The sequence below is a fragment of the Panthera leo genome, chromosome C1 (assembly GCF_018350215.1).
Source record: "Panthera leo isolate Ple1 chromosome C1, P.leo_Ple1_pat1.1, whole genome shotgun sequence".
Classification (NCBI taxonomy): Eukaryota; Metazoa; Chordata; class Mammalia; order Carnivora; family Felidae; genus Panthera; species Panthera leo.
In genome coordinates, this window is record NC_056686.1 from 217009678 (window position 1) to 217030921 (window position 21244).

General features: G+C 48.6%; 1 protein-coding gene across 7 annotated transcripts in view; it reads right to left on the reverse strand.

Annotated features, from left to right (window-relative positions):
- The window catches only part of COL6A3 (collagen type VI alpha 3 chain), an 81128-nt gene extending 60100 nt beyond the window's left edge, over positions 1-21028 (reverse strand). For 2 of the 7 annotated variants that reach the window (XM_042950673.1, XM_042950671.1), the window contains exons 1-3: positions 20451-20712; positions 6774-6894; positions 4647-5264 (exon numbers count right to left, since the gene is read on the reverse strand). In XM_042950673.1, coding sequence (XP_042806607.1) covers positions 4647-5264; positions 6774-6864 — 709 coding nt within the window. In that variant the 5' untranslated portion in view covers positions 6865-6894; positions 20451-20712. Of the gene's footprint in view, positions 1-4646; positions 5265-6773; positions 6895-20450; positions 20713-20782 lie in introns of those variants that run through there. The other 5 variants (XM_042950674.1, XM_042950672.1, XM_042950670.1 and 2 more) reach the window with 4 other exon arrangements.
- Positions 21029-21244: the final 216 nt, after the last annotated feature.

Consider the following 21244-nt stretch of genomic DNA (forward strand, 5'->3'; position numbering starts at 1 on the left):
AATGTTAAGCAGAGTGATATGAAACCAGTCATGACATAATTATCCAACCTTATTTTTATGACGTCCTAAACTGACTGCCTAGCGAGACCATGAGCCTCTAATAAACCCTGGATCAGAATTAGTTCTGGGGTCGTACAGATGGACAAAAAAACGGGGACCTTGGCCTCTTTCCTCCTTACAATGGCAAACTAGAAACTTCCATCCCACTATGGAAAATGGGGACTTCACAGAAGCATTGGGTAAGGAGTAGCAATTAATAATCTATAAACCTGAGTGAAATATTTCAAAGGCTCCACTAGAAAATTTAAATTGGACTGATTTAAAACTAGAGGAAAAGAAAAATTATTCTGGTGAATGTTTTTTAATAACTTAAGTGTGTGTTAGGAACAGGAAAAGACTGTATGTGAGCATATGTGATATTTATATTCTGAGATTTTTAGGAAGCTATATTTGGGATATAATCACAACATTGTATGTAAGACCATGAGTTCTGATCTTTCTCATGACAGTGAACATTTTATGTTTAAAATTAATTTTTCCTTGTGCCAGAAAAAGTTGCTCCCATTTTCACTGTGGAAACAGGATACAAATCTTATCTCATAAAATTAAAGAATTCCGCTACAGTGAAACTATGTTCTTACTCAAGTTCCCTCATATGAAAGCTGAGCCAGAGGTTGCCTGAATCAGAAGAACTCTTCCTCCCCTCACACACAATCCCTGACAACGTTCTTGCAGGTGAATCCCTTGCACAGGGAAAGATAATAACTTGGAAACATGAGGGTTAATGAGAAGGATAAAATTTGGATAATAAGATCTTGTGTTTTTAACAAGTGTCACACAAAAGTATGAAATAAGAGTGGGCCTTTGCTAAGAATCCCAACGCATCTGCTTTTTCTTTAGCCAAAACATAAGATTCCTGAAGGACTTTGGGAGGGCGCAGTGCCATAGAAATGGCCCGCATCATCATATGAGCCGTAGGCTCTGTCCATCACACCACTGTATCCCTCAACCTCTCCCAGGCGTGAACCAATGACCCTGAGAGACCGTAAAAGATGTGCATACCAATAAAAGAAGGATTAGCTAGGAGCCTAGGGTCCTCAGGAAGAGAGAAACGATAACCTAATACATAGGATGACACATTCCTTATTCGTTTATTAATTTTTACTTAATTTATTACATTATCTTTTTTGGCTGCAATTTATAATAGTGTACAAATTAAGAGAAACCCTGTGGGAAAACCCTTGACCCTTTCTCCTCCTAAAGGCTGAACTGCTGCAGGTCATAGAAAAATGTTGGATAATTTGTCATCACTGAAAAAACAACATTGTCCTCTTACGCACACAATGATGGGACACACATTGGCATGCTGTGTTATCCAGGTGAGCTGAAGCCTCAAACAGACACAAGAGCTGTGGGTTCTTGTGTACAGCAAGGCGTACCGATGACCAGCTTTAAGTCTAAGGATAATCAGCTCTAACTAAAATTTACAACGTGAAGTTGCCTGGTTTTCCGCTTTCGTGGCTCACGTATCACACACACCCTTCTGGGGCATTTTCCATAGAAAACTTTCACCGTGTCCATGGAAAAGTCAGGCTCCTTCAACACTGTTGGAAACATTCTTTTCTGGAGCACACTGATGTGGGCACAATGCCTTCCTCAGCTCGTGGGATGCTTCCTTTTTTTTTTTTTTTTTTTTTAAGAAAAATTAAAGAGATCATATGTGTGTTTCCTCTGCAAACACAAAACTGTAGATCGATTCCGTGAGTGCTTTAAATGTTCATCTTTTGCAAAGAAGAGAAGGCTCACACTGAAATCCTCACCGAATACAGACCACTTTGGGCTTTCACTTCAGAGCACAGCTCTTGCATTTTAGTGATGTGCATTTGTAAAAGGATGACAAAGAGATTTTTAAAGAACACCACCTTCAGAGACTGATTATGTGAGTAGAGTTCATTTAGAACAGGGGGGACCATTAACGTTTTATACACACCATAGATTACGGTCAAGAACACTCTATGGGGAAGAGTTACCCAGTGGACAGGTAATGGGAAGAAATGGCCCTAACTCACTAGCAATCTCTAGAATGCCCTCTGGAAGCAGAGGATTATTATTATTTTACGTTTATGCTGCGGAACATGCAATGGTAGGTGATACTGGAGGAATTGCAGAGTGAAGTTAATCAGAAAAGACAACATAAACGGATTAATTTTCCACCACGGAGCTGCTAGTGGCTTGGACACTAGAAGACAGAGATGCTTTCTTGGCATAAAAACAAAGGTTTTTTTTCATCTGTGTGGAAACGTACCATGTTGAAAGGCTCATTTAGCATTCATGGAAGAATACGATTGTTCATTTAAACATAAAAGCAAACTCGTCCGCTCTTTTCCCTCACTTGGCCAAAACAGCAATAAAGAAAAGATGTCCTGTGTCTCCACGGACCCCTTCACCCTTCTGACATGGATCACTTATCATCCCTATATTCAGAAATGTGATGATCGGTGAAAAGTCAGTATAGGCAGCCTCACAGCATCCCCTTGTTCCCCGGAGATTTTGGTTTGGGATGCTCGGGGGGGGGGGGGGGTCCCACCTTCTTCTCCTATAATCTGGCAGGATCAACACATGTATCATGAAACACGGGTGAGGCATGTCACTTGTAGCACAGAACGCTTTTTGGGGTTAAACGGGCAGAATCCAGACTGTCACCCGCTCCTCTGTCAGAAGCAGAGCCTCTGGCAGGACATTAGCATTCCCACCGCTGTCAGAGTTGAAATCATGGGCAACCACTGGGCGGACCATGTTATGAACAGCCTCCCGACACGCCTTGTGGGTGGTTAGTTCTGAAACCCTTCTCCCATCCAAGCTCTGCCTGCCCAGGACGACTGGTTCCTTCTCCTGACCTCTAGTCATATTGTTCCCTAACCCCTGCTTTCTGAATCTGTTACAAAAACCTGACGTCCATACCGTTTACCTACAATTCCCCCGTTATCCTGACTGCAGTCCAGAAAGCCCTCCCTTTCTCCAGACTCCACGTGCCCCTTCTGTCTTTCCACAAGCCCCTCCCGTGTGGCCCTTTAGATTGACCAATTTAGGGGCGCCTGGGGGGCTCAGTCGGTTAAGCGTCCCACTTCAGCACAGGTCATGATCGCGTGGTCCGTGGGTTCAAACCCCACGTCGGGCTCTGTGCTGACAGCTCGGAGCCCGGAGCCCACTTCGGGTTCCGTGTCTCCCTCTCTCTCCGCCCCTCCCCAGCTCGTGCTCTCTGTCTCTCAAAAATAAATAGACACTAAAAAGTTAGATTGGCCAATTTATGTCTCAAAATCCCCAGTCTTGCTTCTCCCTGCCCCATCCAACATGTCACCCTGCCTCCCGCCTCCTGTTTTTGAGCCCTCTGGGGGGCAACCACTTTTGAAAGCGTAGGAGAAAAGCGGGCTGTGAATCCTGCTCCTGTGATCACCTCCTGGGGCCGGTGCGGAGGCTGCCTGTCCCCTCCACCCCCTTGCATTCAGACAATCACCCGCCTCCCCAGCTAAGCGCACAGAAGGGACCTGCAACCTTCCTTGGGTTTCCCTTATATCCCGCTCAGCCTGCAGCCACACAGCACACCTGTGCTCCTCTCCAGAGACTTTAACGTCTATGTGGCTAACCTTCCTGAGCACCGGCCTCCCAGGTCCCCAGCGGCCCCCTGTCCACCGTGCCCTACGCACGTGAGGGCCACCCCGTGAGCATCTCGCAAAACTACTGCACCCCCACGATGTGCCCTTGGTCTCCCTCCATACGCTGTGGTGGCAGCGTCTCCCAGGTCCCATGACCAGCGGTCTCTAGGACTCCTCCCCCTCCCGGCCCCCGTGGGCTCGTCCCCCTCCTCCCCACTGGGCAGGACCCCCTCGTGGGCTGCTGCAGGAACTCACTTGCCACCATTCTGGATTTCCTTCCCAAGAAGATCCTCCTGCCCCTCCATCACTCTCTCTTTGCAAGCCCTGCCGTGCGTTCACAACACGGTGCTCTCTCTCCAGGACACGGGTTCTCTGTCTCAATAACAGATGCGAGGGATCTTTGTGAGCTGCCCGCCTGGCCACGCTGAGGCTTCCTTGGCTAAGGATCATAGAAGTCCCTCCCGTGGGGTCATAATATGAGAATGGGGTTTTTTAGAGTTAAAATCTAACTGTTTCCGGGTGCCTGGGTGGCTCAGTCAATTAAGCGTCCGACTCTTGGTTTCGACTCAGGTCATGATCTCACAGTCGTTGAGTTCAAGCCCCACGTCGGACTCTGGGCGGACAGTGCAGAGCCTGCTTGGGATTTTCTCTCTCCCTCTCTCTCTCTCTCTCTCTGCCCTTCCCCTGCTCGATTTGTCTCTCTCTCTCTCTCAAAACAAGTCAACTTTAAAAAAAAGCACTTTTTTAAATAAAATAAAATTTAATTGTTTCAGAAAACACCCTCCTGGAGGCAGGTGAAAGTGCTACCTTAGAAGAAGGCGACACAGCGTGGTCAAACCTTTGTTTTTACACCTGTGAACAGCCATCTCTTCCCGGTCCCGCCCCACCCACCCCCCCATCTTTTAGCCACAGTGTCGCTTTAATGCCAGCAGTTGCCAAGCTTATCTCCAAAGAACAGCGAGGCAGGCAGCAGCTTGGCAATGGTGCCATTACCTGTGATGTCTTTAAGGGTCTCTGTGCCTCCAGCCCCTTCTGGAGCCACGGATGACTGCACACAGGACACTAAGCTTCCTACTATGTCGTGAAGTGAGGTAAAATTCTCTAGGTTGAACACATGCATATTGAGCGGTTCGCTCGCTATTTCTCTTAACGCTCCTTCATCTGAATCCTCAACTCCAATTGCAAACACGTTAACATCAGCAGACTTAAGTTCCGCTGAAGGCAGAGCAAGGCCGTCGTCCGAGTGTCCACTGGTCAACACTACAATAACCTGAGGGACTCCGTCACTGGCCCGGCTTCCAGCAGCCTCAGTGAGGTGATTCTGCATTACGTATTCTAATCCTTTTCCAGTCTGATTGCTTCCCCCAATATAAGACATGTTGGAAATGTGGGAGAGGACTTCTTGATTAGTACGGTACGTATTTAACAGGAACTCGGTATGTGGGTTGCCGTTGAACTGGACCAGAGCAAAATGGAAATCATTTTCTCCCACAGCTAAAGATTTTATAACATCATATAGAAACTCTCGAACAAGTTGGAAATGTTCCTTTCCAATGCTCCAAGAGGAATCCACTAGAAATATTATATCGGCAGCGGCACCATTTTTGACATCTTTAAAAAAAGACATTGGTTTAGATTTTTCTCCTGTTCGGCAATTACTTCCTATCGGCGCAAAGCCTTCCTAACCTAACTCGGCTTACGCTGTGCTGTTAGCTGAGTGGCCCGCACCTCGCTTGCACTACGGGCAGGCGGGAGGACTTTACCTGAGGGGCAGGGACCTGGGCACAGGGACAGCTGTTGGTCAGCAACCCTTGGCCCAACTTCCATATGCAATGAACCCCATCCATGAACCAGTAGAAGGCTCCAGAATGGGGGAGAAAACATTCCCTGGCGTGTCTTTTAACTCAAGCGTGATTCTCTGTGACAGTTTGAGCCCCGACACCCACCTGATGAGACCAGGCTACTCCATCAGAGATAACCAACCGCCATTTTAAAAATTCCTTCTTCATATTTGGCTCTGAAACGGGGCCTCGAGAAGAAGGAACAGTGAAAATGGCCGCTTTACGTTAACTAGCGTCCGATGCTTGGCGTACTTTGCCAGAAAAATACACATGGCAAGTATGTCTTCCTTACGTGAAGACTTCAATAACTGGAGAGAAAGGAAAGGTCTCATTGTTCCCAGACTTTTTGGCATGAAGAAAGGCACCCTAACTAGTCACTATATATTTTTCAGGGCCAGAAGAGTCTTTGCAGATGTGGGATATTATTTATCTTTCTCAAAGACAGTGGGAGCAGGAAGCTCAGGGCGCCAGGCAGGGGGTGCCCGAGGAGGGCCCTTCTGCGGCTGTGGGCCAGGCTGGCTGCACACAGCCAGCTCCCAGACTCTACTTACCTCAGGCTGCCCTGATGCCCCAAGCAATGCTCCCCTTTCCTTGAGGTGGCATTCACCTCCCACCATCTAAGGACCACCACGTCCAGTGGGAGAATCCCTGCCCAAGACCCAACTCTCCAGGCAAAGGAGAGAGAGACTCAAGGCCATCCCTCCAAACTCATAGTGCGTGAAGCATTTCTAAGTTTTCCAAAACTCTGCAAGCAAATTCTTAAGAGGGTTCATTTGGATCCTTTTTTTTTTTTTCATCATTTGGGGAAATGTTTTTTTTCCAGACTTGATTCTAGATGAAAACTGTCTTTTTGTATCCAGAATTACACAAAGAGGGTGATCTGGGTGTTTTGTTTTCAAGGAAAATAATGCTTACTCTCAATAATTGTCTCGTCCTGGTTTTAGGTGCCGTGAGATCAAACCAGGGCCAGGAGTGCGGAAAAGCCCTTCATTTTGGTGAAATGCCTGTGACACAAATGTTCGCTCATACCCAGTGTGAAAACAAACCACTTGCGAACCAACTCCAAGATATCAACCCAAGGGTTAGTAAAAGTAGGCCATCTCTCACTGGATACAGAGCATCTGGAGAAGTCTGTGCGTTGAACGAACATCCTGAGACAAAGGGCCCCACCATCCCCTACGTCACATCTAAGTTCTGGCTCAAGCTCACGAGGTCTAAGATCAAAACATCAGAGAGCACCTTCCTCTGAATAAAAGTAAGAAGTGTTTCTGGATCTTACCTGCTTGCTGCTGTTGGGCACGGGTAAGAGAAAAGCCTGAGAGAAAGAGGCAAAAGGTGGCCACCAAGGGCAAATGTCGATGTTTCCTCATTTTGAACGTGTCTAAGCACCAAGTGGGAACCTAAACAAGAAAAGAGGGTGGAGGCAAAATGATCAGTTCTGGTGCTCAGATTACAAACCAACGCACCAAGGATTTAGCCCTTCTACGAAAAGGAGTGCTGACTACACAGTCAGTGAAAATCTTTGAATCCCGTGATTGTACTCCTTTGGTCATACCTAAAACAAAACCAAACAAAATGGGTAATTAAACCTTCGTTCCTCTCAGACTGAGGCAGGCCACAACAGCATGTCACCCAGAAAATGGCAGAGAAAGAGAGAGGGAGAGAGAGAGAGTCAAGGGTAAAGGTATTTGTGGCCGCAGAAAGTGGTGGGTCTGCGACACCCAGCTTAACTGTAGATCGTGTCTGAAAGAATCCCCCAGGAAATCTTCAGTTCATGGAGAGAATGGGCTTTGCCCAAATCAGAGCGTGTGCCAGCACGGCCATGGCCTCTGGGACCACTGCAAATCTTGCCCTCGTTCCTGTTGCTTTTTTTTTAATTTTTTTTAATGTTTTTATTTATTTTTGAGACAGAGACAGAGCACGTGCTGAGCTGTCAGCACAGAGCCCGACGCGGGGCTCGAACTCATGGACTGTGAGATCATGACCTGAGCTGAAGTCGACGCTTAACCGACTGAGCCACCCAGGCGCCCCGCCCTTGTTCCCGTTTAGCACTTTTTTCCCAGCAAAATCCTGCTGTGTGCCAACCACCAATCTCAGAATGAAAGAAGCCCAGGGCCATTGAATTAACAAGCCTGTGAAGCCAGACCTGAGGGCGGACCGCCTGGTGGCATGGTCTCCCGTCCCCACGCACCAGCTGGTGGCCGCAAGCATGACTTCCAACCAGCCACGCTCATGTTCAGATGGGCAGATCTTTGCCCCGCAAACAAAACCCTCTCCTCACCCCACACCAGAAGGCACCCTCCTCTGTCAAAATTCCAATGGCCTTTTTTGTAGAAATCCGGGGGGAAACATCCTAAAATCATTTGGAAGTTCAAAAGAGCCAGAGAGCCACAGTGATCTTGAGAAACTAAGAAAGAAAAATATAGCTGGAGGTGTCACGTTTCCTGATTTCAAAACATATTACAAAGCTACGGTAATCACGACAGTATGGTAATAGAATAAAGACAGGCATGTAGGCCGATAGAATAAAACAGAGATGCCAGAAGTGTCCCTCACCTCACTTATATGGCCAAATGATCCTTCATAAGGGTGTTCAGGTGACACAGTAAGAGAGAATAGTCTCTTCAACAAATGGTGCTGCGAAAAGTGCATCTCCACATGCAAAAGAACAAAATTAGACGCTTCCCTTATAATACTCACAAAAGGGAACTCAAAATGGGGTCAGAGATCGAAATGTAAGACCTGAAACTATAAAACTCCTAGAAGAAAATAGAAAAGTCCGCATGATGGTGGATTTGGCAATGATTTCTTGGTTTTGACACCAACAGCACAGGCTACAAAAGCAAGAACAGACAAATGGGATTGGAGCAAATGTATAAAACTTCTGTGCGGCAGAGGAAACCACCAACAGAGTGAAAGGGGCAACCTGCAGAATGGGAGAAAATATTCACAAACCATGTATCTGATGAGGGTTCAAATCCAGAATATATAAAGAACTCCCACAACTCAACAACAACAAAATAATCTGACTTAAAAATGGGAGGAGGGCCAGGGGCGCCTCGGTGGCTCTGCAGGTTGAGCGTCTTGACTCTTGATTTCGGCTAAGGCCACAATCCCAGGGTCGTGGGATCCAGCCCCGCGTCAGGATCTGCACTGAGTATGGAACCTGCTTAAGAATCCGTCTCTCCCTCTGCCCCTCCCCCACTCTCTCTCTCAAAAGAATAAATAAAAATAAATAAATAAAATAAAAATAAATAAAAATGGGAAAAGGGCTTGAACAGACATTTCTCCAAAGAAGATACACAAATGGCCGTTAAGCATGTGAAAAGATACTCAACATCATTAATCATCAGAGAAATGCAAATAAATCAAAACCACAATGAGCTATCACCTCACACCCATTAGAATGACGGCTATGAAAAAAAAATAGTAAACAATAATTATCGATGAGGAGGCAGAAAAATTGGAACCTTTGTGCCCTGTTGGTGGGAATGTAAAACAATGCAGCCACTAGAGAAAAATACATGGAGGTTCCTCAAAAAATCAAAAACAGAATTACTGTATAACCTAGCAATCTCACTTCTGGGCATATAGCCAAAATAAATGAAACAGGATTGCAAAGAAATACATCAACACCCCAATTCACTGCAGCACGAGTCACAATAGCCAAGCGGTGGAAACAACATGAATGCCCATCGATGGGTGAATGGATACGGATAAAGACGATGTACGCATACAGTGAAATCTCATGCAGCCTTTAAAAAGAAGGGAATCCTATCATATCCCGACAACGTGGATGAACCCTGAGGACGCTAGGATAAATGAAATGAGCCAGTTCCAAAAAGACACATACCGCGAGACTCCACTTACGGGACACAGCCAACTATTAGAAACAGGTAACAGGGGCTCCTGGCTGGCTCATTCGGTTAAGCATCTGACTCCTGTTTCGGCCCAGGGCATGATCTCACAGTTCGTGGGATTGAGCCCCACATCCGGCTCTGTGCTAAGCATGGAGCCTGCTTGGCATTCTCTCTCTCCCTCTACTCCTCTCCCCAGCTTACACTCTGTCTCTCTCTAAACTTAAAAAAAAAAAAATCTGATGTAACACTGAGACCTGGTGCGAAAATCATCTCTGCCCTAAGTCCCAGCTGAGCTATGAAATCAGCTCCACCTAAGCCCTAAGCTTTGGCACCTGCTTGACCTTTCTAGCGTGACCTTCCTCTTGCCCCTAGGCACTCCATGGGCCCAGAGATTCTCTTCACAGCTGTCCCCTGTGCAAGGCAGGAGCTCCGCCTTCCCCACATTGCTAATGAAGCCAACGTTAAGGACGGTCTGGTATTGTCAATGCTGTCGTACAGAACAACACAACTCACGATACCAGAGGGAAGTCTGACTGATTAGTGACGTGGCCTTGGCAGAGGACCAATGTCCGGCTGAACTGCTCAGCGAGACAGCATCGAGGGCCAAGGAGAACAAAGAGACAGCCCCTTATGCAGTCTGCCACCTAAGCACATGGGTGCAGGGGGCACAAAGAAAACCAGAGCTCAGGCCCACGGCCGTGCCTGCCAGGGGTCAGGCCCAGAGGGAGAAGCTGGAGTCCAAATCTTGTGGCCCAGCTGGGAGGAACAAACAGCAAGACACAGAGCGTGGGCCCTAGGCCAGCCTGCCAAAAGTTGGAGGACTCGAGAAAGATAAAACCATAAACAAGAGAGGAGATTCCAAGATCCTCTGTGCCTTTGCATTTCCAAGGAAAGTCCACAAAAAGTATCACCTGTGACGAGACCACCCTGTGATTCCAATTCTGAGAGCCTGAAGACATTCTCGGCAGCTAAAATAGAACCACCTGTCGATCCAGCTTTCTCTTGGAAAGGTATCAACGCTGCCAAGGACATGTTCTAACGATGATCGGAAAGCCAGTCATCAAGAGGACATCTTTCTCTCTTACAAGAAGGTGACAGCGAGTGGTGAGAATGGCAACATTTCAAAGGCACAGCCCAACCACCTTGGCTTGAAACGGTGAACACACGTTAGACACGGATCGATACAACCGAGAAGGGCAGTCCCCAGTGCCCCGTGCTTTGGTTCCACGATGTCCCCAAGTCCTAGTTGAGTCCTGGCTGGTGCTCAGGACAGTCCCCACAGGCACTGCTTGGCTGGTCGGTCTGTTTTCTCTACTGAGGATGACCCTCTAACACAGCCCCAGCATCACCGCCTCTGCACTCTAGAGATCCCTCAAGCCCATGCTCCACCCTGGGAATCTTCCAGATCTTTCCATCCAGCCATACTTTCCCTCCCCCACACTCTGCTGGGCCTATTCCTGAGTTTTGGGGGCAGGGGGAGGAAGTAAACGCAATGTCTGTCATTTGTGTATGTGTGTTCTCAATAAATTGAGAATACACGCTTTAGAACAATGTAAAAGTACATTGTACACATGCTATTCGTGAGTCCTCTGATTACAGCAAACACCGGATTTTCCTATAGGCAGTAAGCATCCTACTAGAAAACTGTTTTGTAGGAAAATTGTCCACACTATTTAAATTTTACTGGATTCTTTCCAAAAATATCAAGTCCTTTCAAAAAAAAAAAAAAACCTGTAATATTACAATTGGTCGAGAACTTTTTTTTAAATATGGGATCCACGGGTCTGTCAACCTCCCACAAATGTGTACAAAACCCTATCTGTGTACATGTAGGATCCACATTCGCATGTGGCTCTAAAAGCATCCATTCTACCTCCCCCCTAAAGTGTAAGCAGTACCGTTTCCACAAAAAATTTTGATGCAAATCTTCTGGGGAGTCCAGCTCAATGGTTTGAAAGATTTGATCCATGCACAAGATGCAACATTCTAAGGAGTACTTCTGTTCAAGAATTAGAGCGAGAGAATATCACAGGGCCTCGTTGGAAAGCACTAGACTGTGTAATGGATGCCGAGAAAAACAGGACGTGAGACAAAGATCTGCCCACCCACTGCTGGGTGCTGGACGGGTGAGCCACAGGCCCCTGCAGGCAACCTGGACCCATGGGATGTGTTGTGTGGTCAGCAGTTTGCTAATGGCGTTTTAACCATCTCTGTATCTCACAGGGCCTCACATCTGACTTCTTGGAATCCACCAGTCCTCTCATATGGTAAACACTGAGTGGGCCCTCTACTGAGAAATTCTAAAATATAATTTTCTCATCTTTGATAAAGCTCGTAACATATAAATGGAAATGAGATGAAATCTGTAATATCTTCCGGAATCATTACTTACTTCACCCGTTCTCTAAGGAAAAGGAATTTTAAGTTGGTTGAAAGTGACATGTAAAAATGTTTATTTCCAAGATATTAATCTTTAAGGGTAAGAAGCCCCCTAAACAAAGGGCTACCCAATTGAGACACAAAGTACAGAGCATAGGAGTTCTCTTTTCCAAAATGTGCCCAGTTACGGAACGGAACGGAACGGAAGGGAAGGGAAGGGAAGGGAAGGGAAGGGAAGGGAAGGGTGGGGAGAGGAGGGCAGCAAGGGCAGAAGGGAAAAGCTCTTCCCACTCTGGAGACGATGCTTGTGCCACGATAAGGAGTTATCCAAGCTCCGCTCGTGACCGATGAACTCACGTGGCTTGGCTGAGCTGAATTCCCAGGTGGGAAAACTTTTTCTTGCCATCACGCTTGGGAGCCAGTCTCGTGGCTCAAGTGTTCCTGGCCCAGCTGTTGAATATTCGTTAATATTTTCGTTTGCAATTAAATCTATTCTATTTAACATGCCACGGAGTCCCAATTTTTAAAACTGAAGTTCTTGAAAGACATCAAACGTCGTCTCCCCCGGTGATCACCGAGCTTGCTCATTTCAACGAGGGGGAAGGAGGCAGCCACGCCCTCATTACCCACCCTCCTCTGCGCCAGCCTCTCCCCACCCCCCCAGGAAATGGAGACAAGAGAGCACAAGTAAGGTTTACTGTGCGTCTGTCTCACGGTAGGATTTCACGCCCTCCTCCCAATGGCCCAGTGGCTGCTTCCCCCCTACCCTGACCCCATTTTATAGCTGGGAAACTAAAACCAGGCGAGGCAAAGCGATGTGCCCAAGTAGCCACATGGATACGACAAGACAGACCCAGAATCCTAACCAAAGTCCACATTCGCAAAGCCCACGGAAAGGACCCCAGGAAACCCGGAGAGACTGAGCCAGGCCCGGCCCAGATCTCAAGGAAACTCCCCATCCCTTTGGGGTCAAAAACAGACTTCTCTGGTGACAGATTCTGTGTCGACAGAATCCATTTGACTGTCGCCATTCTTTTAAATATGAAAAAAAGTCCCAACCGGCTGCTTGAGCCCCTTGGGTTGGGTGGAGTGAGGTGCTCCTTTGGGTCACAGAGTCTGTGTCCAAAGGGCAACAGATTCAATAACAGAATTTCATTAAGTTTTCACTCTCATCTTTCCATTGGGCATTAGTAATTCCTTTTTTCACTCCGCCTCATTCTGAAAAGGATTCCAGGTGCCTTTTTCCTTTGTGTAGCTGCCCGTTTGAAACTTAAAAAGATAGCTCTTATTACAAAGATTGCTTTCCCCGGCCCTCCAACTTGCAGTCGTATTCGGTCATACTCCAAAGACTCTCCCGAGCTATTTAGCAACCCCATGAAATTAGTTTTCATTAAGTCTACTCAAAAGCTGTTTCATTTTCCATGTCTGGAAAGCTTTTTTAAGAAAGAGACACACACATGCACACAAGGAAATCATTTTGAAACAAAGGCTTAAATACTTCCAGAGTTCCAGAGGCTCCATTTTGAGGGCATTTATCCCGTCCTCTCCGACTACCGCTTTTTAAAATCAGGCTGGTGCTCCTACCGAGTCCTAGGACTTCTGTTAACTCCTGGTGTCCCGTTTCACAGGGGAGCTACAGCAGTGTAGGACACGGGGGCGGGAGTGCGTCCTATCTGCTGTGACTCACACTTCAGGAAACCCCAGGGACCTTGAGCTGGCTGCCACCCTGGTTCTCTCTCTTTCCCTTACTCCCCTTCCCTTCTTGCCTGAATCCTGGGAAAGGAGTCCCCATCCTTTGTCCCCAGGGAGAAAACTGAAAGGATTCATTAGGTTCCCAGAGAAGGAAGAGGATAGAATTTACTATATGCCTGCCATTTGAAAGAGCTTTGGGGGTTCCTCAAGCGATTTGGAGAACGCTAAGAAGGCCCCTCTAACTCAGGAGGTGGTTTTTTTTCCCTGTTTATTTTACAACCTCTTGAACCTCTTCTTTCCATTCTATGAAAATGCACCAGAGAAGAGAATTATCAGCCACGCATCCACGTCTGCAAACAATTATCTGGTTGACCCAGGCTCTGAACATGTTTCCTGTGATAGCAAAATTTTAACTCTTCTGATTATGTGTTTTGGCCTGGCCTCACTGCCACCCACGGTGTCCTTGCCAGACGCTGAAGAGCCAACCCAAGATCTTTGATGTTTGGCCCCTCCTGGCAAAATCAAGTAAAACGACACCCGTTCCGCAGCTCCTGTGTTTAAACAGAGCAAGACAGGGGCGCCTGGGTGGCTCAGTCGGTTAAGCGTCCAACTTCAGTGTGGGTCATGATCTCGTGGTTCGTGAGTTCGAGCCCCGCGTCGGGCTCTGTGCTGACAGCTCGGAGCCTGGAGCCTGCTTCAGACTCTGTGTCTCCCTCTCTCTCTGCCCCTCCCCCACTCGTTCTCTGTCTCTCAAAAATAAACTTGAAAAAATATTTAAAGAATTCTAAACAGAGCAAGAAAGGAAGCGGGAGGGGGTTTGGACATCCCCTTGCAAGCAGCCTCCTCCCTCATGGAGGTCACGTGCAAGCATGTGCTGAGCGCCGTCAGGGTTCGCGCCCTTCCCCCCATAAAGGCAGCTTGAAGATCCTTCAGATTAAGTGCCAGATACTTGGAAATGTATTTGAAGACATATTCCTAGGGTCCAAGGCAATAACCGTGAAGCAGAAGGTTCTACATCTGCTGTAGATGGGAGAGCTAGGCACCACCGTGCAAACATAGAAGGCAGCCAGACGAGACTTCTCCACTTACACTGCTAATTATAAACGCTGAGCAGAGACTAGGTTGGATTTAACATTAAGGAAGAGAATGCCTTAGAAATTGCTTCAGAAGAAATTGCACAAACACCCATCTCATTCCAGCCCCGTGAAGCGTGGTGCCGGGTTCCATCCGCCTCTTCCTTTCTTGGCCACGGACTTTTGGGGCTCCTGGCCTCTCCAAACCCATGGCGTTCCGTTGCTGGGTTATTCGAAGTGGCTAAAGCGCTCTCAGATTGAAAGGAAAAGTTCAACATTGTTTGTTTTCTACTCCGACTCACGATCAAGTCTAGAAGAGAAAGTCACTTAAAATAGACTTTTTAAAACCTTAAGCTGAGACGTCTGATAGGACATCCTCAACACCAGATTTAGTGTAAGAGCCTGGAAAACTCCTACTTCCTTTCCTCTCTATCAGTAATGATCAGCTGATCTCTCCAGGCTCACTTATCTTAGGCGTAAAATAAGGCTAACTGCCGATGCTCTGACAGACAAGGTTCGGAGACTATTTCCTCTCCTCTGTTTCCCTGGGCGGGACCAGTGATGGGGATCCTGCTGCCCCCACGAGAAACACAGAGTCCCCCAGGGACACATTGGGCAATCTGTGGGCCTCAGCTGAGCTGGCGCTTGCTCTGGCGGCTGGCCCCGGGCTGCTGAATCAACTGATGAAGATTCCAGAAGAGAAAAACCAGTTTCCTGGAATGGCTTCCCTTGAGACCTGAGTCATCTCCAGCTGTTGTTCGATTTTTAATTTTCAAATTAAACTCACCCGGGGGGCTCTTCCGTCCAGCGGCCAACTCTCGATGCTCTGGGTCCGTGAAAACTAAATGTACAGCACACACTGGGGCAATGTTACCGAACCATTTCCTACTGTGCTTTCCCCTGGCCGCTGTTAACCCGCAAATGTTTCCCGGTTATTTCCTGAGTCTTCGAATTCAGGAGGACGGCAGGGATTATGCTATGCTAGACGCAGCCAGACCCCTCCAAAAGATTAATAATTTGCCTTTGGGAAAGGGTTTGGCAGGACTTTACATGTTTGTCTTACTTTTCTCCTCTCCTTTTTCTTTCCAGATTTTTTTTAAAGTAACAATTACCCCTCTGCCAACTAAACTTGTGATAATATGCTACTCCACGGAAGACGGGTCAATGGGAGGAAGTGCCTTTCTTCACATGACGCTCTAGAATATTCTCTAACGACTTTTACTCCCTGGATATTCCTGGTCCCGGACACCTGCTGACGGGCGTGCATCTCCGTGGGCAGGGGCGCCCAGAAATTCTGATTTCGCTCGACTATTAGCACTGTGACCTCAGACCAGTAATTCACCTCTCTGTGCCCCATTCCTTCATCTGAAATATCAAGGGTGTGGAGAAAGTATCCACCAGGGTGGTAATTTTTTGATATTTATTTATTTTTTAATTTTTTTATGTTTTTATTTTCGAGAGAGACACAGTGCGAGCGGGGGAGGGACAGAGAGAGAAGGAGACACAGACTCTGAAGCAGGCTCCAGGCTCCAAGCTGTAGGCACAGAGCCCTACGCGGGGCTCGAACTCACGGACTATGCGATCATGACCCGAGCCGAAGTCGGGTGCTTAACCTACTGAGCCACCCAGATGCCCAATTTTTTGATATTTAAAATAGCCCAATGGCAATCACATATTTGCCAACCAGAGGGCAGGGTCTATGTCTCACTCACCCTTGTGCCCTCCCTCAACCCCAAAGCTCCATGCCATGAGCACAGCAAGGCTTATCCAGCTTGAATGAATAGGAGAACAGATGGACAGAGTACAAGGTTAGGTTCCTCCTCTCGGAGCTGGGATCCTGTCCTTCGGGATCCTAACAGTGGATAGCTCGGCAAACGAGAAGTCTGAGAGTCAGTAATATATGGTTTTTTTTATTAACCAAGATTTAAAATGGGACGTTCATAATTATCGTAGTCTGTGTGCATTTTTTAAAATATGTTCAACCAAGTCACCCTTTGGGGGGAAACAGCAAAGGGCGGATAATGAGAAGTCTGAGAGTTACTGGATCAGTTTACTACCTTAACGTTATTACTGCCTGTTTTACGTTCAAAAATTCTATGTGGACACGTTAAGGCATGAACATGCAAATTCACTTGGGTTCTGAAACAACTTACTGTTAATTTAAACTTTTCTTAGGAGATGTGGGTAAAATATTTCCTTTGTAAGTTCTTACATGGTTAGTGCCCTTGTAATGAAATTATTTTAGAGTACAGAATGCCTCGTTTCAACGCATAATCTCACTTCAATACCTGAGCACAGAAAAATAAAATAAAATAAAATTCTAAATTTATATCTACTTCAGATATTACGGGCACATTTAAAAATATACGTGTTTAAACAGTGTAAAGTTACCCATGAACCCTGTTGAGATGTCTATCAACCCTTGCAAACCCAGAAACCCCACCCTGAAGGACTCCCACCCCTTGCGAGATTTTTCTGGGGCTCGGAAAGATACACCGCCCTCTAGAGGAAAGAAAACCACACTGCATTTTCAGGAAAGGCTACACCCGGGTGAATGTGCTAAGCCAGAATTTCGTCTTCCTCCCAGAACAGACCCAGGAGACCAGAAGGTGTTAAAAACTGTGCTTCCAAAGATTAACATCATGAAGAGATCCCCCCCCCTTCGTCAATCAGGACACAGTGTGTGCTGAGTGTAAGGTGTCAGGGGCCATTGCCCATGCTGCAGAGAGAGCCAAGAGCATCTTTTCTTTAAAGCATAGAACCTTCCAGAATTTTCACACTGGAAAGACAGAAGCCATGTCTGGAAGTGTGGGGAATGAAGAGAACCGTCCTTGTCTTGCTCAAAGCTGTCTGAATGTACAGGAACTTTTTGATGCTTCCCTGCTTTAAAATTTGAATTATGTCAGGCTTTCGTTTCCTCGGCTAGAGCTACTAATAGGATTTTTTTTTTTTTTTTAATGTCAGGTCACGCCTCCGGCAGTGGATGTTTATGCAGCCGTGGCACATAAACCCTAAGGGACCGCCTCACCGTGTCCCACTCAGATGGGGAAACAGCCTGGGATTCTTCTCCAAAAGATAACAGATCCTCAGGTTGTTCCAAAGAGAACAGTGACAAAACCAATGGTCAAACACAAATGTGGGTTGAGGCCATCAGCATGCCTTGCGAGACGGTCTCACGGGGCAGAATCTGTGGCTGGTCGGTGACTTTTAAACCCTAAATGTGGAATTTCACATAACAGTGGCGGGTGGTACAGGCTACTGGGAGGGACCATACTTCATCCGGTTGTCCAAACACGCTGAGCAAGTTCCCAGGGCGGGAACCCTCTCCGACTCTCAAAACGGACAGAAGACTGGTTTCAAGCTGGCATACAGCGGTGGCCTCTGTGGCCTCCTAACCCCAAACTACGGTCAGAGGGGGAGCCTCGTAGGAATCAATCACTGATCATCGATTAGAGATGTTTCCTCCTGCTTTATCACCAGTGACGTGTTAGGTTCTAAGCAACAAAAAAAGGACAAAAGGGGCTCCTGAGGACAGAGTCAGATGTATGAATGCTAAACACTTTGTTATAAAGGGAGGTGCAGAAAGAAAAGACCTTTCTGTTCAGAAAGATTTGGTATCAAACAGGTCCTTACGACCCCTCGTTTGGACATTTGCCATACAGGCCATCAGTGGACAGCCACGGCATGGTGGAGAGGGGCACACTTCCTCCCAGGAAATGGAAGAGCCTGGGCCACAGGCTAACCGTCTAGAGGTTTCCCCGGCCACACCCTCCAATTCCCCCCTAAGAAAAAAGCAGGACGACCACACCTCCCCACCTTGCTGTGTGCCATTCCCTCCCAGGTCTTGTTCTCCACCCAGTGTCTTCTTAATGGCTGTCTCCCTGCTGGAGTAGGAAAAGAGAAAACTCAGCCTCACGGCAATACAATCCCTTGCCTCCACAAAGACGGTCAAGATCACACGGCCATTCCTATACAGAGTTCCTACAAAAGCCCCTCACCTCCCCATCCCTGTGCCTTCACCCTCAGCAACGAGCCCACATTAAGAACCAAGTAAAATACAGTTCCCACCCCTCTGGGCCCCAGCCCCAGAGGTGACCTGAATGAAGGAGGCCTCCTCAGGCTCTCAGGTCGTAGGGCCAACGTCCCTGCCAGCTCCTAGCACCTCCTTCTCCCTCCGCTGGGCTGGGAGAGCCTTAGGGGGCCTAAACCCATTGTCCCATTACTTAGAACAGAACAGGACAGAAGGACACTCTCCTCTGGGGAAAACAAATCAAAGAGCCCGTTCCAGTTCAGATGTTAAGTGAGTCTGGGATCCTCCATTGCCCGGACATCGGCTTTCCTGAAATGGTGATGCTTTTGCCCACCATCTCAACCACGTACTGGCTCTGTGGCCTCTGCAAGCAATAATTTGGCACCTCAGGGCCCCCGCCCCTGCTTCTGCATCTTTAAAACCAGCGGGCCACACCTCAGTGGCTTCCAACCAAGAATCTCTGCCATTACCTTTCGCCCAGCAGAGAACTCAGAAGTTCTGGTACACTGTCCAACAGCCAACTGCTTTCCAATAGAACGCTGGTCAGGAACAAAGAATGTTTGGTTTTTGAAGCCATTTCTGTTCAGGCTTCGCAACTGTTAAGAATGGATGCCCTGGGAGGTTGGGGGATCCCAGGCAGGGGAAAAATCTGCCCACATGAGCTCCGAGCACCTTTGCGGCTCTCGGATCCTACAGCTCTCGTGTGGGGATAGCTGTGTGCAGGGCAAGGAGGGGCGGGCACGGGTCAGCACCCCTGTGCTCCCTCTGGGTGCAGGACACAGCCCTACACTCAGGCCAGTCTGGGTGTCCGGACCAGCCTCTAAGTTTGCTCCTGGGGCTAGGCTGTGAGCTGCTGATTTTTGTTCTACACTCCCCTCACCCCAGACCCAGTATTCCCCTGGGCCTGCCCAGGGACCCCACCCATGCTTCAACCCCGGCCCACTTTCTAACACACCAGGCTCTTGAAACAGGTCCCCAAAGCTGGCTGGCAGCTCTCAGGAGACACTTTCCATCGTGGGCGAGCGAGGACCCACGTCCCGCCCTCCCGGCCAGGGAACAGGCCTCTGGGCGTCCCAGTCTGGCCCCCGCAGCACATGTGGGCACCACGGGCCGGGCCCACAGCCCCCGGAGGCCTGCCTTATCCAGTGGGCACGCAGCCCAGACACCAAACGCTTTCTCCTCCTCCGACCTCGACCTCGGCAGCTCCTCTCTGCAACCCCCCAGGGTAAAGACTGCAATAGTGACCTCAGGTTCCTCAAAAGAGGTCGGCCCGGCGGCACCGGCTGGAGAACTCTTGACTCGCCCCGAGCCTGGGCACCAACGTCACCCCTGAAGGCCACAGATGTGCTCCACCAGCCCCCGCCCACGCCAGGCCCCGGGCAGAAAGCCCCCCCCCCCCGCCCCCGACACCCCCAGCTGGGAGAATTCAGAGAGAATCTCCCCAGAGAGCTGCTCAACAGGTAGCTCTTGAATCCTCTAGCCGAGACACTTCTGCTCACAGAGCACTGGGTGCTGTATGGAAACCAATCTGACGATAAATTCCATGCTAAAGATAAATAATTAATTAATTAAATAAAGAAGGAAAAAAACAGAGCAGGTCCCCACCGAGTGCCGTCAAAAACAGACGGCAGCAAGCCCGGCACCACCACAGTCGGGGCTGGCGAGGGACAGGCAGAGAAAGCCCGAGGCGCCACCCGACGGCAGCCCACGAGCTCGCGGGCAAGCGGCGGCCCTACCCAAGCTGGAGAAACCCAGGGGCCACCAAGCCAGAAAGGCAACTCAGCAGAATCTTCCAGAGACGGAGAAGGCGTCCAGAAAACGGACTCAAGCGAACGGGAGAGCCTCCTGGAGACGATCCCTGGGTTTAAAGCATTTCCTTCTTGCCCGCAGACTCGGGAAAGCAGAGGGGCAATGGCACTCACCCTGAGCGAACCTGAAGACGTGTGTGTCCCTGGGCTCCCGCGTTCACTTATGGTCGAATCTGACGCATGTTTCTCCCGCTCACTGCGTCTGCTCTCCTTTCTGCCGGAGAGGGGCTCCGGGCGGAGGAGGAAAAAGCCCTCCGGGTCCTCGCTGGAGGCTGGAGTGTGGGAGAACTCGGCGGCCCTCAGTGGAAGACTGAGCTCCAAACTGGACCCGATCCAGGGATACAGTCAGGGCTCTCTCCAGCTCCTCCTCCTCCCCCTCCTCCTCCCCTCCCCTCCCCTCCTCCCGACCCCTCCTCTCCCCCTCCCCACCGCGGGCCTGACCCAACTGTAAATGAAAACCAGACTCTCTGAGCTCTGTTGCTTCTGGCCCCTGCTGCAGGCTGATGTTGTCCTCCCAACGCTGTCTTCACCCTACAAGCCTCTAGCTGGACTCCCGCAAACGCCGACTCTTGAAAAGAAATCCACCTCTTGCACTCGTCACCTTTAGGGCTGGGCCCCTGGTGGCAAAGAGAATGAGTTTTGGAATTTTTTTTTTTTTTTCCGTGGGTATCCATGGTTTTCCTCCAGTGTTTTCCAACACCATCTGGAAGGCAAACAGGAAATGCAGTCTCCCCCCTCCACCCTCACCACGCCCTCCCGTTTCTCCTTGAAGTTTCTGAATCGGGACTTCTCCTAATAACTTCCCTTTCAAATAGAAAACCCAGCAATCAACACCCCCCCCCCCCACCCCGGCCTTCTGCTGAGCAAAGCTCTGTTCGCCAGTGAAAAGGCAAGAAAATGGGACGACT